Source organism: Antennarius striatus, chromosome 3 (genome assembly GCF_040054535.1).
Source record: "Antennarius striatus isolate MH-2024 chromosome 3, ASM4005453v1, whole genome shotgun sequence".
NCBI lineage: Eukaryota > Metazoa > Chordata > Actinopteri > Lophiiformes > Antennariidae > Antennarius > Antennarius striatus.
Window position 1 is genome coordinate 5921411 of NC_090778.1, and position 18271 is coordinate 5939681.

Below are 18271 nucleotides of genomic sequence, written 5' to 3' on the forward strand. Positions count from 1 at the left end.
GTATACGATAAGAACCAACAATGTTCAATTACAAGTGTCCAACTTAAGAAAGCTTTATTGTGTTGTGCTAGAAAAGTTAGCTGACTTAACCATTTGACATAACAACAGAAAAGCTGACCTGTGTAATGCTCACAACTGGCAGGTTCACTTTTTAAATTCAACAGAAATGGGAGTCGTGCCCGGCCGGGCTCCGACGGCACCCTAAACCTACAAGTTCTATTTAAAAAATGTCACCTTTAATTTTTTCATGATTTTTTGTTTATATCATTGCTCTTATTCTGTTTTCATCATCAAGAACCAAGAAATTGGTTTGTCTAGAACCATTTGGCAAGTCATGATTTGTTTGTCTTCTAAAGTTAAATAAAGCAGCAACCTGAACCTGTGACGATGGTTCAGGACCTCTGCAGATCAGAGTGCCTCCAACCAGCAGTACAGTATCATCCATCAGTACAAAGCAGCTGCCTCACTGTCTATAATAAATCCTGCTAAAGCCTGACCCTGTGACATGAATGGTGTTTTCCTGCACACATTGGCACTGATTCTGATAAAATACACAATCTAATGAAACCAATGATAAAGTGTGTGCCTTTGTACTGTATGTGTGTACCCAGATCACAACCAAGACTCATTCCTTCATCTGTGTTGACAATTGGCATATTCATCCTCATTAGACCTCAGATTAAACAGCCCTTTGAGCGAACAATCTGTATTTTAGCGCAAGGCCACATCTGTCCTGCATGTTTACCGCTGCATGCCTGACAAAGAGGGCCTTTAAGGACTCTGTGCCTCAGGTGATCTTCTGCTCTTATGTGGCATCACACTGCCCATAAATAAAACACCCACACTATTAATTAATGTCTCTGCCATGGCAGCAATCCCTTGGCAGGAATTTTGCTGAGAGCAGTAAACAGTAAAACCGCCTGAGATAGCTATGAAGGAAGTGATTATTCTTTTCTTGGTTACACATCCAAATATTGACCTGTGTGTGTGTCTGTTGCCAATGGCGCTCAATCAATTTTGTGCACGTCTAATGTAATGTGCAAATGTATTGTTTCTTAAGGGTGAGTGTTTTAATTGGCAATACTTTATAAACATTTCTTGGCCAGTTATATCTGTGGACTGGGGTGGGGAGACAAAATGACAAACTCGGTCATGTCATGTTTTGGTCTAACTCAACTGTGTGTGTGTGTGTGTGTGTGTGTGTGTGTGTGTGTGTGTGTGTGTGTGTGTGTGTGTGTGTGTGTGTGTGTGTGTGTGTGTGTGTGTGTCTGTCTGTCTGTCTGTCTGTCTGTCTGTCTGTCTGTCTGTCTGTCTGTCTGCCTGTCTGCCTGTCTGTGTCTGTCTGTGTCTGTCTGTGTCTGTATGTGTCTGTCTGTGTCTCTGTCTGTCTGTGTCTCTGTCTGTGTCTCTGTCTGTCTGTGTCTCTGTCCATCCGTCCGTCCGTCCGTCCGTATCTATTGGGACAATGGCATTATTGAGGTGCTGGGAATCACAGGCGCCCTGATGCCTGGCCTGCTAGACTGAGGTTAGCGGAGGCACGTTTGGCTGGATCAGGTGACCACTCTGCCTCTTTTAAGTGTGGCTCTCCCACAATGGAGCAAGTAACATGAATCTGGTGGCAATAAAAGATGGCTGAATTGCTGGCTGCAAGCTCCCCCCGTCCCGCTTAACTCCACAAAAAAAAGTACAGGCTTGTGGGTGTTGAGCATTAATTAACAAAACATATTGTGCAGATCAAACAGCAATGGAATTTCTCTGGGATATAACATTAATACGTAACAGTAACAAACCTTCTAAAAAGACAGTTTAACCTGCTTCCTGTAGCTCTCATAATGTAATGCCTACAGTCACTAGCAGGTAAGTGGAATTAAGTTCCTCTCTGCATGTTGATTCATGCGAATGTTCTTTTGTTAATGAAGCTGTTCAGATCACTGGTTGGCAGTTAAATATGTGCTGTACATTCAGGTGTCACCTTGATTCATAACATTTAATCACACTTCATAAAATTTATTCTTGTTCTTTATTAGTAGTTTTACATTTCCTAAATATTATATTTACCTCACAATTGAATGTGCGGCAGTAATAATTCTTTCCGTGGGACCTTGAATTTTCAATCAATTTGCCAAACACAATTCCAAGCTACAAATATGTGTGAATTTTCAAAATCCATCCAGCAAACTGCTAACAGCAAGTCTGGTCAAGTTCACACAGGTCTGCATTTTTTATACTCAATTCAGACTGTTTAACAAATTTAAGACCCCACCTCTCAAATGCCAATATAGGCAAAGGGGTTTTTTTGTGTTAGACATACCATAGCACTGTGATGGTGAATTTCCTAAGTTAATATTTTCTACGTGTAATGCCCAATCCACCTTGAGTAATTAACAGGCAAAAAATATATATTAAAATGAACTATATACAATGGAACAGTCTTAATCTGATCATCGATCTTGTGTTCATTTTTAAAATTTAATAGAAAATAAATTCAATGACTCAATCAATACTGTCATTTTTGCTAATTATTATAAATCATTAATGTCTCCTCTGCACAGTGAAATTCAACAGAAACCTTTGCATCTTCTTGAAACAAAAACTACATTTCAGCATGTGCTGTGGGCTAACTCAAACAGAGTTGAGTTAGTGCCTCTATTGGTAACGTCTCACCTCTTCTGTCTGCTCTCCAGCAAAGGCCAGCAGGCAGTGTCCAGGGCTTGACTTCAGTAGGGAGCTTTGACAGAATCCAACACTGCCGGTCCAAACAGAGTCCATCACTTCGGTGCGACCTTCGCTCAGATCCCACAGGCAGATCTGCATGTCCCGTCCCTGACTGCTCTAACAGGAAGAACAATTCCTGTTCAGTTATTTAGTACCACAGGTTCATCTAAATAAAATGACATGTGGAAGGACAATCATCCTCACCTGATGAGGGCATTTACTTCCTGAAGTGTGCTGACCCAAGTTATTGAGCTACCAGCATGTCCCTCCACAATCTGGTGGGCCCTCCTGGTGTTCAGGTTCCAGACATGGATGGCACCCTTCGCTGACCTGCAAAAACCACCAGGTAGCTTCATGAAGGCTGCTTATATTAATCATACAATAAATTTCCCTGCTCTGCTGTAACCTACAACAGCTGATGTTTTCAGATCAGCTTCACACATCAAATCTAAGCAGCTATTGTCACACAGTAAAATCTCCTGAGACAAATAAAAGACAAGACAAGAAGTTAAAATTATTTATGTTGAAATAAGTACAGTACACACCCAGAGAATAGTAGGGGAGTGTCCCTTCCATTGCAGCTAAAGTGTAGGGTATTGAGGGGTGCACTTGCCCCCCTCAGGGTATAGATGGGGGCCGGAGAAGGACAAGACATCCCTGAATCACTCAATCAATGTACGGATGGAAGAAGGCCGCAAGCTCACATTGTAACACCCCTGAAAGAGACAAGAGAAAACAACAAGATGGTGGTTACTTCTCTTTTGTGAAGAACTGAAAAAGTGGCAAAAACCACTTCAAGTCCTCAATTAAATACTTTTTATAATAGTGTGCCGTTTTGGCAGGCATCAGAATTCTTTCTTAATTTAAATTGAAGAAATTTGATTCTTTCAGAGGAATTCTGGCCAAATGTGAAATATTCAGAAACCTAGACATCATATTGGTTTTGCAGAAACCATCACCAAAAAGTTGTAGTTTGCCTTGAAGTCCTTTTCTTCCAAAGCAGACAGTTATGTATAATTCACCATCTGTACTTTCTCTATTGTCAGGAGCTATAAACCCTGTGGCTCTCTTTCCACTTTCCTGCTCCTCGTCTACATGATAACACCTCTCTTACTCAATGCACCATAAATCAGAACTCCTGACGGCTTAATTATAGTAAATAGAAGGAGAGTCAGGCTTCTCACTCTTCTTGTGATCAACAGCCGTTGTCCCAGAGGCACAGGTAATATCTCAGGCTTTTATGTTGTTTGTAGGCCAGGCAAATGAGGAAACCCAACCAACCGCAGGTATGCTCCCAGGAAATGATGCGTTAACATTAGTGCAGCACAATCACATGCAAGTCAATGACTGACTTGAGAGATTCATCTCTCACTTGAGAAATTCTTAAACTGTTTCACATAAACTGTGTTTGAGATCACAGGTGGCTTAAACGTGTTAATTACCCTTTGTCAATAATTACACACAGAAAATGTTGCTTTGCTAAGTCGAGGATGAGCCTTGTTTTCTCAGTTTGATACAAAACAAAATATTTATGCAATTTAAGAGTTAATTAATAATTAAGGTTCTAATTTGGAGATCTTACTGCAACACAAAGTTCACAAACACACAATGGACATGTCATCCATTGTGTGTTTGTGACTGTATGACCTTTAAGAATAACTGACTTTTTGGGAAAATACTCATGTGTCAAGAATTAGAGGTACAAATTCTTTAAAACTCAATAAACAATAATTAACAATTCTGAATTAACTAATTTGCTTACAATGTTTTAAAGGTGTTGCCAGAAGACTAGTTGTACACTATGATGTCAGTATAACAGTCTTCTATGATTCTATATCAATTCTTTGAAAATTGTTCTGTAAATTGTCAGTATGATTCAATTCATGACATATTTTAAGTTTCAATCACGTCAAAGCCAGACTAACAGCTTAACTGACCTTATAAATTTGTCAGATGATATAAGTCGACTGTATCCATACACAATCTTCATTGCATTAAAAGCTTAAAAAAGGGTAACTACATGTTTGGGGCTATCTGATTTAATGAATAAGACCCCCATCACGCGCACGCGCACACACACACACACACACACACACACACACACACACAAACAAAACAACCACCCCCTCCTCCACTTTTACTTATCATAACCCTTGCTCTCTTTAATCAGCAGAAGCTGAAACTAGAGCCCGTGGCATTCAGGATCAGCTCATTTCAGAAGGTTAGTGGTTAAATTGTCCATGTGAATCAGTGAAGTGGAGAGACAGAGACCCCCGACCAGCCCGCCTCATTAAGGACACAACACTGAAGTCCGATGGACTCACAAGGACACGGTTCACCCTTCACCTCAACTATATGAATAATACTGTGAAAAGTGTTTGTGAAAAAAATACTGAGACCTGATTTCTTCCATTTTTCTCCTGAGGCCTACAGAGGTGAATCTACTCTTAATTTTGGGAGTAATGTCTTACTGCATGACCCACTTGGGCTTCAACTCATAGAAATTCTCCCTTAGGATATTCAGGTAGAGTAGAATTCACATTTTAACAAATATAGCAAGTTGTCCTAGACTTGAAGAAGTAAAGCATCACAACATCACACTGACATCTTAATGTTTAACTGTACGTAAAGTGCTTTTAGTGGAATGTTGTGTTAGTTTGTCACAAGATTTAAGAGGAGTCCTGTCTTCAAAACAGTTCAACTTTCCACTCTTCAGTCTATAGAATATCACCCCCAAAACTCTGAAGGTCATCAGGGTGTGTTATGGCAAAAGTCAAAGCATCAGTCTTAATGTTCCTGTAGGTTAGACTTGGCTTTCACCACACAATTATTACAGGATGCCATTTTCGCTAAGTAGTTACTAGTGAGGAAAAATGTAGACATAAAATCTTTTTCTACATATTGTGTCTGTTTGTTGATTGTGGAGTTCCAGAGCTTTAGAAACAGATTTGTCTTTCCAGACTAATCATGTTCCTCTTCAGCTCTTCTGAATGTCAGCCTTTGATTTTCGCATACGTGTTACTGTTGAGGTCACCCTGTTATATTGATGCCGTATTCATAGGTATGAAGATGTAGCAACAAGTACAGTAACTGAACAGGACAGTTCATAATCAGGTGCCTCTGGTACAGCAGTCAGTCATTAGTGCAGTTTGCTGGTTCTTGAAAGTATTAAAAGATATGATGTATAAAGAGAAAACAAATCTTTCAAACTACTGATTTGAATATTAGTCTATTGCTTTGATAAATCAGATTAACAGTGAAAACTTGCATTTTGTTTTTATTGTCTTTGTTTTGTGGTGAATGATGCTTGAAGATTGAACACAGTTTAGTACAAGATACATACAGTATTGGCCCCCCAACAACTTTTTGACATTTTGCTACATTTCAGGCTTCAAACTTAAAGATAACAAACTGAAAATATTTTTCAAGAATCAACAACATGTGAGACACAATCATGAAGTGGAACCAAATGTATTCAATATTTTATATTGTGTTTACAGATAAAAAACTGAAAAGTAGGATGTGCAAAAGTATTGGCCCCCTGTTCTCTCAGCTCAGCTAACTGACTCCAGAAGTACCCTGATGACTTCTGAATGATCCAATGTTGACCTAAACGACTAACAATGACAAACAGAATGCACCTACGTGTCATTTGGTCTCAGTTTAAATGCACCTGCTCTGTGATGGTCTCAGAGGTCTATGAAAGGAACACTGGAGAAAAAACAGCATCATGAAAACCAAAGAACACACCATGCAGGTCCGAGATAAAGTTGTGGAAATGTTCAAAACAGGTATGAGATACAAGAAGATTTCACAATATTTATATGTCTCCCGGAGCACTGTGCAAGCAATAATATCAAAATGGAGAGAGCATAAAACCACTGCAAACCTACCAAGACCTGGCTGTCCCTCTAAACTTTCAGCCCAAACAAGGAGGAAACTAAGCAGAGAAGCAACCAAGAGACCCATGATCATGCTGGATGACCTGCAGTCACACACAGCTGAGGTGGGACAATCTTTCCATAAGACAACTATTAGTCATACTCTGCATAAATCTGGTCTTTATGGAAGAGTGGCAGGAGAAAGCCATTTCTGAAAGAAAACCATAAAAAGGCCCATTTGGAGTTTGCAAGAAGCCACATTGGAAACACAGATGACATGTGGAACAAGGTGCTCTGGTCAGATGAGACCAAAATTGAACTTTTTGGGCTGAATCCGAAATGGTACGTTTGGCGTAAGAGTAACACTGCACATCACCCTGAAAACACCATCTCCACTGTCAGACATGGTGGTGGCAGCATCATGCTCTGGGGTTGCTTTTCTTCAGCTTTTCTTCATAAAGTATGTATAATTTCTTCTAAAACAGGACCCTAAGCCAGGCCACAACTGGACCTCACAGAGGCCAAAGCAGGGCCCTCAAATATAACATACTACACATCGCATGAGCAACAAGATTTTCGTCTTTTTCATTTCAAGTGGGCCAAATCACTTATATTAAAAGTAAACTAATGAAAATTGCTACTGTGGTTTGATTCTTTTAATAAACCATGTATCTTTCTATGATCCAAGGTTTTGAAGTGTGATACAGGTGTGTGGCCACATCTGATGTTGCTCGCAGTAGTCCTCTGTGCGCTGAGGAAGCTTGATTGTTTGCCCAGACACATGAAAAATTAGAGGGAACATTGCTTCGAAGGTGCACGTGTGCGTAATTGCGCACTGCTCGCACATTCTCAGCACACAAGAAAAATTATGCAGCGCACAAAATAAAATTCGATACAAACGTTCGGAGAGGCCATGGAGGAGGACTATCGCACGGCACCAAAGTTGTTCTGAAGGACTGTCCGACACCTCAGGAGGGGGAAACGGGGGACCATCCAAGCTGTATACAGCAAAGATGGGAAATTGTTAACTTAGCTGAGGAGAATGTCGGTCGGTGGAAGGAACACTTTGGGGAAATCCTGAATCCAACTACCCCAACTGACTCATCCTGTGTTGCAGAGGCAGAGCTGAAGGATGATGGGGGATCAGAGTCAATCTCTCGGGGCGAAGTCACCGAGGTAGTTAAACAACTTCACGGTGGCAAAGCCCCGGGTGTTGATGAGATTCGCCCGCAAATGCTGAAGCTCTGGGTGTTGAGGGGCTGTCGTGGATGACAAGCCTCTTTAACATTGCATGGAAGTCTGGGACAGTGCCGAAATAGTGGCAGACTGGGGTGGTGGCTCCTCTTTTTAAAAAGGGAGACCAAAGGGTGTGTGCCAACTACAGGGGAATCACACTCCTGAGCCTCCCTGGGAAAGTTTACTCCAAGGTGCTGGAAAGGAGGGTCCAGCCGATTGTCGAGCCTCAGATTGAGGAGGAACAATGTGGGTTCCGTCCTGGTCGTGGAACGACAGACCAGCTTTTTACTCTCACAGGGATCCTAGAGGGGGCTTGGATACTCACATCCAGTCTACATGTGTTTTGTAGACTTGGAGAAGGCGTATGATCGAGTCCCCAGGGATACACTGTGGGAAGTACTGCGGGAGTATGGGGTGAGGGGGCCTCTCCTCAGGGCCATCCAATCCCTGTACACCCAAAGTGAGAGCTGCGTTCAGGTTCTCGGCAGTAAGTCGAACTTGTTCCGAGTAGCTGTTGGCTTTCGCCAGGGCTTTATCACCAATTCTGTTTGTGATTTTCATGGACAGGATATCGAGGCGTAGTCGTGGTGAGGAGGCTTTACAGTTTGGTGGCCTGAGGATTGCATCACTACTTTTTGCAGATGATGTGGTCCTGTTTGCGTCATCAGCCTGTGACCTGCAGCGCTCACTGGTCCGGTTTGCAGCCGAGTGTGAAGCGGTGGGGATGAGGATTAGCACCTCCAAATCTGAGGCCATGGTCCTCAGCAGAAACCGGTGGACTGCCTTCTCCGAGTGGGGAATGAGGTCCTTCCACAAGTGAAGGAGTTGAAGTATCTTGGGGTCCTGTTCACGAGTGAGGGAACAATGGAGCGTGAGATTGGACGGAGAATTGGGGCAGCAGGAGCGGTATTGCAGTTGCTTTACCGCACTGTTGTCACAAAGAGGGAGCTAAGCCGAGAGGCAAAGCTCTCCATCTACCGTTCAATCTTCGTTCCTACCCTCACCTATGGTCATGAGCAATGGGTCATGACCGAAAGAACGAGATCGCGGATACAAGCGGCTGAAATGGGCTTTCTCAGATGGATAGCTGGTGTCTCCCTTAGAGATAAGGTGAGAAACACTGCTGTTCGCGAGGGGCTCAGAGTAGAGTCGCTGCTCCTTCGCGTGGGGTCAGTTGAGGTGGTTTGGGCATCTGGTACGGATGCCTCCGGGACGCCTCCCTAGGGAGGTGTTTCTGGCACGTCCAGCTGGGAGGAGACCTCGGGGTAGACCCAGGACCAGGTGGAGGGATTATATCTCAACACTGGTCTGGGAACGACTTGGGATCCCCCAGTCAGAGCTGGTGGATGTGGCCGGGGAAAGGGAAGTTTGGGGCGCCCTGTTGAAGCTGCTGCCCCCACGACCCGACTACGGATAAGCAGTGGAAGATGGATGAATGGATGGACAAACGTGTTAAGTAATATCTAATCTTCTTCTTTTCCTTTCGGCTTTTCCCTTCAGGGGTCGCCACAGTGAATCAGTTGCCTTCATCTCACCCTGTCATCTGCATCCTCTTTTCTGACACCAACTACCTTCATGTCCTCTTTCACTACATCCATTAACGTCCTCTTTGGTCTTTCTCTAGGCCTCTTGCCTGGCAGTTCAAAACATCCTTCTACCAATATTTATCTCACCAATATATTCACTATCTCTACTATTAAGTGATATCTAATATTAGTGATATCTAATAATATTAGTGATATCTAATATTATTTTGCATTGTAACTCAGTAGCTAGAGTGTGCTTTCTTAATTTCCCTTCGGGGATCAAACCAGTATATAAAATTAAATTAAATTAAAAAATTAACTCAGTGAGAAACAGGTTTCCAGCCAATGATAAGATCAGATTCACTGACGCTCAGCTAATCATAGCATTGACAGTCCTGCATGTGTGCCCTTCTGTAAACGCTGTGCAAGTTAGCTCGTTAAGAACTGGAAACAAACGGGCAGCGACACATCCACTCACCAAGCCAAAGTGAAAAAGAAATGTGTTTCTTTTAAGATGGAATGGCTGTTGGAGTTTATGCAAACAAGACAAAAAGCGGTGAAACTGGGTGAGATTTTTGAGAAAAAGCAAGAGGCAGACAAAGCCATTAATCTGGACAAAGTGTACAACCATGTGAAATATAAGTTAAACTTTAAATCAGATTTGTGTATATTCTAATGACATTAACATTTTTTATTTATGGATATTAATCATTAAGATGCTGTTACTACTAGATAATGTAGGGGAATTGAAATGTTAATAAAAATAGTAATTAGATATTTTACAGACCCAGAGTTACAGGAACTTATTCTGCATTACAAGCAACAGCGCACATCATTGTGCAAAATGTGAATTTTTTAATGTGAACAAAATGTTATGTCTGAAAGGTGTATGTGTGTCATTTCTTCCAGAACAGGACACTAAGCCAGGACTCTACCCATGGCCAAAGCAGGACCTTTAATATACTACACATCTCTGAAGAACAAGATTTTTGTCTTCTTTTTTTTCAAGTGGGCCAAATCACTTACATTAAAAATAAACAAATGAAAATTGCTGCTATAAACTGATTCTTTTAATAATCCATGTAACTTACTATGATTCAAGGTTTTGAACAAGTGTGATACTTTTGTGTGGCCACAGCGTTCTAATCTGATGTTGCTCACAGTGGTCCTCAGTGCGCTCAGGAATCTTGTGTATTTTCCCAGAGACATGAAAAATTAGACAGAGTATTGGTGACCACTGAACTAGACAACACTCAAAGAACACAATCAACCAAGGCAGTTCAGTTTTCCAAAATGTCACTGCACCTAACAGCAACAGTTCCACACAAGTATAACCCCAATTGCTCACGAAAAATGCCTTCAGAATCCAGAATTGCACTGGTATCAATATTATCATCTAAAGTTCAAGAAAAATACTTTACTTTAAGTGGTTTTCCTTGGGATAAACCCCCAAAAAGTTGTAGACTCACTGGAAGAAGAGCGAGTGCACCGTAATAATAACTTTATGGATGAATAAGTGATGCACAAAATAAAAAAACTTTTTTTTTTATTTGTGGAACATGACCAATCATTCCAAAGAGTTTAATTGTAATCTATCAGGTAGTTCATATGTAGATGACACAATGGCTCTTAAAAGGTCTTTCTTACTTTGTTCAAAACGCAGAAAAAAGGTCTTACATCTAACAATATCCACCAAGTTTCTTGAAAATCTGACAAGTACTTTTATAATCCTGTGAGCACACAGACAGGCACACAAACACCAGCAAAAGCATAGCTCTTCCCTGGAGATGAATGCCCTATTTTGTTCATTTTTGATTTATGAGTTGAAGACTGTGGCTGTCTGTACAATACATGGACCATTACTTATCACCTATATCTCTAAGCTGAGCAACAGAAACTCTCTGGCCAACAATTGTACAAACTTGTTTTTTGTGGTGTAAAGAAAACAGTGAAAAAACATCAACACTGTTTTTGTGAGTGTGTCTGTTAAGCTACTCCTCTTGTGAATAAGTGGGTAAGACTTCATTCCAGTGCTGTCCCCCTGTGAGTTTGACCGGGCGAGACTCACCCTGATAACAGGTGGATTATGAGTCCCTCATTGTGCTTTTTGCAGCAGGCCTGCATGAAGCTGTGAGTCATGCACACTGCAGCCTGAAACCGGCTGCTTTCATTGTCTCAAGGCCAGGGGCAGTAAGACTTTCCAATGGTAATCACAGTTCACTGTCAATCAAAAAGTGGGACAGTGATGCAGATGTCAAATGGGGACTGTCCACTTCCACTAATGGTCACTTCCCCTGCCATTGCTTCCTCATTTTCTTCTGTGTTCTCTTTTGCAGTTGTCAGCATTTCCAGTATCTGAATTTCCCCAACAATAGGTCTGTTGTGGTGGCTGCAAATGAGTCCCCCACAAACCCAAACACAAACATGGAGGCAGCTCAGGAAAGGAAAAATAGTCACAGTAAACAAACAGGATAGTGGCTGGTTGTCACTCAGATCTATTCCAAGGATCCTAAAAATTTTCCTGAAGCAGCCGAGCAAACAGTCAACTTGAGTTTGACATCAAAGAATGCAGAGATACTTTGGTAGAAGAGTGGTGTAGCTATGATCCTTTAGTCAAAGATGTTCCAAGGACAAGCAGCTTGCTCTATTAGGATCAAATTCTCTCCAGCCAGAGGTTTTAATGAAACTAAAGAGCTTTCATAAAGTGATTGAGCAATAGATAACAAATACCTAATAGGTCTGGGAACTTTCTTATTAAAAATGTCCACAGGAAAAATCTCAGAAATTAGACTACAGTAATTAGTTGAGTCTAATTAAACTTGTGTGAGGTGGACAGGGCATAATAAATCAGACTGACTGATTAATATACCTGAGTTGGATATGGGAGCCGGTGGGAAGAGGCAGGAGAGGTGGATTGAGGCTCCTGCTGGCCCTGTAACAGATAAGACAGCTCCAGAGTAATCTGACTCTAAGTCCATGGATAAAGGCAGTTTGTCTCTTCTTGGGCTGTCTGTCCACACTTACTGGGTAATTAGGCCTAATTATGAGAGAAAGGTCCGCTTCCCCTTCATGTTATTAAATAAGAGCCAGCCTCGTCCGCCAAGGATCTCTCAACACCAGCAAGGGGCTGGCGACCTTCAGATCAAACGCAGCCACTATCTGTGCCCCACCACCATCACCACCCCACCTCTTCTGCAGCACCCACTCCCCTTCTACTCGGCATCACTGCACATATGAGGGCTTGAGGAGGGACGGGACAGGGAGGGTATTCGTTATGATATGGGGCATCAAGATTTTTTCAGTTGAGATGGGGGGGGTCCTGTCTACATTCCTCACTTGGGTCTTTAGTGCTGGTATCATGTGATCGGCAGCTACCCACCTGAGCTGCCCCTTGTCAAATTCTGCCATTCATAAATAAGAGCAAGGAGGTGGAGGGAGCACTGTGATCACAGGAGTTTATTACAGAAGCTTTATAATGCCCCAGCTTCACAGGAGTCATTATGGAGGCATAGGATCACCAGATCCTTTGGTGATATTGGCTCATCAAATATGAGATCAGAGCTCTATGATGAAAACTGAAAGTAGATTGCACATAACCCAAAGCTACAATCCTAGATAGGCCTTGCAATGAAAGGCAAACTCATGTTTCACACTGATAAAATTTCTGCTCTGCAACATTTTAGTCTCACAACATAAATGTTTGAGAGACAGTTGCTTAATCTATGAAATTCCTGCTACATCTCACCTTAGTAATAAGTCATTCTGCTTTTTATCACAGAAAAATGGTTTTATCAGCTGCTTCCGTGCTTTTCACCATCCAACCCAGGGGAAATTCCACCTCTGGCTGGAGAGTTGGTTCTGTGATCATTTGTCAGTCTTTTTCCCTTCCCCCAACTAATACAGATCCTTCTGAGGAGGAAACCAACCTGCCAAAAAGAGAACAGGGTCCATTTTAAAAGTCCAGTTACACAAACAACATAGGAAGTGGTGAGGAAGACACACACCCTTTATTGTGTCTTAGCAGGGTTATCTGGACTGGATAAACAGCCCAGCATCAGATAGAGGCTAAAGTCAGACACAAGTGCACCTACACCCACTGTCAGTCACAGACCCAATGAGTGGGAAGCGGTGGCATTGTTCGCGTGAATGGCGTGAATGCTGAGCAGGGGCCACTGCAGATAAGGCCTAAATGCCTTGTGGGTGTCATTGAGGCAGGCACTGATGGAGCACTGTGTCAGAGGGCCCTGTTTTAGGAGGTCCCGACTGTGGTCAACAGGTACCAGAAGCCTTATCTGTTTGCATTATCACCCATTTCCTCCATGAGGTCATTTACCTGGACACAAGAAGATAAAGGGACAGCTCAAGAGAGTCGACAGCTCAAGTGTCATCGTGCATCTCTGCATTTTTAGAGTGCGATGAGCTGTGGGGAATTTGGAATTACACTAAATATGAATACGATTAAATGTTTACTGTGCAATAATCCAAAAAGGATATCATGCAACGATGGACAAAGAACACAGAAAATAACAAGATGATACGATATGTCAAATACAACACGCCCCCTCCTCTTGTTACAATTGTCAGTCATCGCCACATATGTGATGAGTGACTGCATGATGACAAAGTGATGGATGACAAAAGGTTTGACAGAGTGCTAACTAATTGTACGACAGGTTCCCGAGACCTACCGATTTTAAAAAGCTTCAGCAAAGAGGTAATCTCAATCAAACTCAAAGATGCGGGTTTATGCAAAATCAGAAATTTGTTATCAGTTCCACATTCAAAAAACAAATCAAATACATATGTACATCAAGGTTGAGTAATCCTTTTAAATCTGTATTTTATTAATAATAATAATAATAATAATAATAACCAATGCAGTCATAGACTGGAACATCTCGTGACACCCCTGAATTAAAAATTTTACCCTGACCAACTTGCATATGTCAAAGGTCAAAGCCAGTGCTCTGACCTACTTACTGTATATACATCAAAGCAGTAGCTTTGATCTAAAGGCTTACTCATGCTGGCCTTCTCCCTTGTCTTATCTTATCCAGTTCCTGAGTGTACAAAAGTTAAAATTTGAACTTGACCGAGTTTTGTCAAGGTCAAGGTCATCATCTCATTTTCATTTCATCTTTCTGCCTGCAACAGTTGCGAAGATATTTGGTGGACTAACAGATGGACGACTGGACGAAAACACAAACGCTGACAATTACAATGCATCACCGCTTTGAAGCGGGATGTAATAACAATAATAATAATAACAAAAACAACAATAACAACAAGGCAGTCAGAGACTACAACATCTCACGACTTACCTGAAAGTAGTACCTGACTAGTGCATATGGAGAAGACCGGTGTGAGTAAGACCATAGATGGACAGACGGACGGATGAACAAACTAACACTGACAATTAAACAATACATCACCGCTTTGAAGCGGGATGTAATAAACACAAACACAAATAATTATCCTGGCCTTGCGCTAGCCATTCGCCACGTCGCCATAGGCGAAGTAAATTTCATATGGCTACAAGAATTTCAGCTTGTGTAGCCACAGTGGCGTTCTTATTTTTAGGAAAAAAAAGGCTAAAACGTACAACTTTTTTGGACTCACGAAAATCCCTGGGCGATAACAAACTTTTTCTCTCGCTAGCGCCGCTATTTCCGTTGGCGCATTTCCGTCGAGGGAATGCGCCGTTGGAATGCACCCCCAAAGATAAAATTCATTGAGCAGAGGTAGAGGTGTAAAAACCAGAGAGGATGATCCCTCCATCCCCTCCAACAAATTGCACCCTCTCTCTCTCTCTCTCTGTGTGTGTGTGTGTGTGTGTGTGTGTGTTTACGTATGTAATTAATGATGACTTCAACTCTCTACTACCACCAGCGTTTCAGAAACAATTTAATAATTATGTACTGTACTTTGAATAAACTGGTATTGTATTATCATATTTTCACAGTACTAACTTCGTTCTTATTAACTACTGTATTCATTAAAAGTTGATTGTACTTTACTTTTATTAACCTTTCAGACACAGCACTCTCCGGGAGTGTAGCAGCCTCGTCACTACATTTAAGTAAGAGCAATTTGATTCATAATCACGACGAGGCTCCAAACGTAAAAGGGAGATTAAACGATAACGCGAAACTATAGAAATATAGTTTCTGTTACGTTCAACACAGTATTATCAACCATCCTGAATATTAAACAATACACTGAAAACTGCATGAACAGAATTCTGAAAGCACTCCACTTAAACTGTCTTCTTCTCAAATACTGCTATCTACAGGAAGGCTAGCATGAAGCTAGCAACTATCTGGAACAACAGCTACGAACAATAACATACTTCGTTGACACCAAAGGTATCACTACCGGGTGAAGTAAGGTCATTATAGTGAACGAGATCCAACAAAACTTCCTGAAATACCATTTCAGTGAGACACCGGTGATGTGATAGATGACAGACTCAGCCAGCTTTTCAGGAAGGGAAACAAAACATACACGGAGTTGAAGGACCCCTGTTTACAGCAGTTGAGCTGCCCATTGAAGTGCCTGCATAGAAAGGTCGTCCGTTTTAGTCTGCCAACGTTTGTTTGCGCGCATGCGCACCCGTGTGTGTCATTTAAGTGAATGGAAAGAATGAGATGTACTGAATAAGTAGTGAAGTCGAAGTAGTCAGTGTATCTAATTATGATTACCGTACATTTGATTATCTGTTGAAGGGAAAGGAAATAAGACAAACAATTGAACTACATACACCTCAGATATGCAACAGATTACACCTATGACCTTTGGAATTCCCTATCCTTTTTAACAGGCTACCAAACACTGACTGCCTGAACAAAAATATCTAAACTATGAGATAACTTTAGAATTCCTCATGTCATACATTTGCCTACTGCACAAACAGGAGAGTCTTTATTTTTCATCCTTTTCAGTCTAATGGAGAAAGAGAGACAGAGAGAACACAGGGTCCTAATCCACAGAACACACAGGCTCCTTTCATGGGAGCACTGGGAGAGACCTTTATTTGTCCATTCTTACCATGGAGAAAGTGAGTTTCAAGCTTGGATAGGTCTGAGCTGGAAGATTAGATGAAACCAGAGTGTTTTAAACCTCTTTTGGGGCCATGGATTAGAGTCAGCTAGTCCCTTATGCTGTAGTCTGTAATGAAATAATAAGAAGTATGAATGGCTCAGTGGGAGAAGGTGCATAGCCTGTCCAGCATGTGGACTAGAAAACAAAATAACCAATTACTCCAAGCAATAAATACCCTGAAATTGTTAAGAAGACAGATCTAACTTTTAAAATTCAATGTAAAATGGGATTTAATTGTCACGTTTTTTTAAAAGTTTGGAACACATCATCAACATTCTCCAGTGACACTGTTTTGTGTATTATTGCTATATAGTGCTGTAATTATGAATTAATTGTGAAATCAATTAAGCGTCATCATCACAAAGACATAGTCTGCTCAGATTACACTAAATGAGAAATCAATATTTTGGATTTAGAGAAGCAGGAGAATTACCTGTGAACCAAAGTCAGTAATGAGATAGACAAAATACGTACTTCATGACGTACATGAAACTAAAACAATTATTGGTAATGGAGGTGGAAGGACATTGCCCCTCAGCAGGAGGTGACAGAAAGTGTCTGCTGCCCTGCCTGGACAGATATCATGATCTACATCATCATCAATTATTCCTGGCATCTCAACTTACCCAGGGGCAGGGAGGGTAAACAGAACAATGCCAGGCTGCACTTCATAGAAAGAGCTATGGTCTTCCTGTGGGTCCAAGGAAGAGGAGGAGAGAGTGAGTGAGTGTGTGTGTGTGTGTGTGTGTGTGTGTGTGTGTGTGTGTGTGTGTGTGTGTGTGTGTGTGTGTGTGTGTGTGTGTGTGTGTGTGTGTGTGTTTGTGTGTGGGTGTGGGTGTGAGAGAGAGAGAGAGAGAGAGAGAGAGGGAGAGAGAGAGAGAGAGAGCTTGTGGTGTGTATACATGATCATCCACCCAACCCAAGAGACTGCCTGGTAAGGAAATCCCTGGAATCCCATTCTTGCTCTTGCCGCCCGGCCGTAAGGTCAGGCAGGTCACTTTACAGCTCATCACCACATTAGAAAGCCTGTGGGTCAGCCTGAGCAGCAGCCAGGCCACAGAGAGATAATCAGAAATGGTACAATCAGGCTCTTTTGTCATCATGGAGAGGTGACAAACATCCAGAGAGAAACATCCAGGGAGGATGTTTAATCAGAATAACCTGTATTTTATGTTATTATGTGTTCTTTTCACCTCCTGTAAGTGTCTCTGGTCAGTTTTAGGGAATAGTACTTTTGTACTTAAAGTATTAATGGCAACTAACTATAATAACAATAATAATAACAATAATAATAATAATTATTATTATTATCATAATTATAATTATAATTATAACAACAATATATTATTATTATTATTATTAGTAGTAGTAGTAGTAGTAGTAGTAGTAGTAGTAGTAGTAGTAGTAGTAGTAGTAGTAGTAGTAGTAGTAGTAGTAGTAGTAGTAGTGGTACTAGGAGTAGTAGTAGTAGTAGTAGTAGTAGTATTAGTATTATTATATATTTGTTCCATTTATTGTCAGGCTTCTCTGATAATTTTCATTAATAAAAATTATTCAGGTTGATTGGCCGGTCCCAAATTGACCGTAGGAGTGAGTGTGTGTGTGAGTGCTTGTTTGTCTCTATGTGGCTCCGCGGTACACTGGCGTCGTGCCCGGAGTGTCGCCTGCCTCACGCCCTGAGACTGCCGGGATAGGCACCGGCTCCCCTGCGACCTGCGTAAGCAGAGTAAGGGGGTTGAGAAAATGAATTTTAGAACACTTAAAACTACACACTATTAGCTGTCATCCAGTTGAGCCAGTTTCTTGTGATAT

At 41.5% G+C, this 18271-nt stretch overlaps 1 protein-coding gene across 4 annotated transcripts in view; it reads right to left on the reverse strand.

The window, feature by feature from the left end:
• Nucleotides 1–15902, reverse strand: part of gnb1l (guanine nucleotide binding protein (G protein), beta polypeptide 1-like) — a 35182-nt gene extending 19280 nt beyond the window's left edge. For 2 of the 4 annotated variants that reach the window (XM_068311704.1, XM_068311701.1), the window contains exons 1-4: nt 15789–15902; nt 3261–3431; nt 2920–3045; nt 2665–2827 (exon numbers count right to left, since the gene is read on the reverse strand). In XM_068311704.1, coding sequence (XP_068167805.1) covers nt 2665–2827; nt 2920–3045; nt 3261–3370 — 399 coding nt within the window. In that variant the 5' untranslated portion in view covers nt 3371–3431; nt 15789–15902. Of the gene's footprint in view, nt 1–2664; nt 2828–2919; nt 3046–3260; nt 3432–12227; nt 12291–13103; nt 13285–15788 lie in introns of all 4 variants that reach the window. The other 2 variants (XM_068311703.1, XM_068311702.1) reach the window with 2 other exon arrangements.
• Between the last annotated feature and the right edge of the window lie 2369 nt (nt 15903–18271).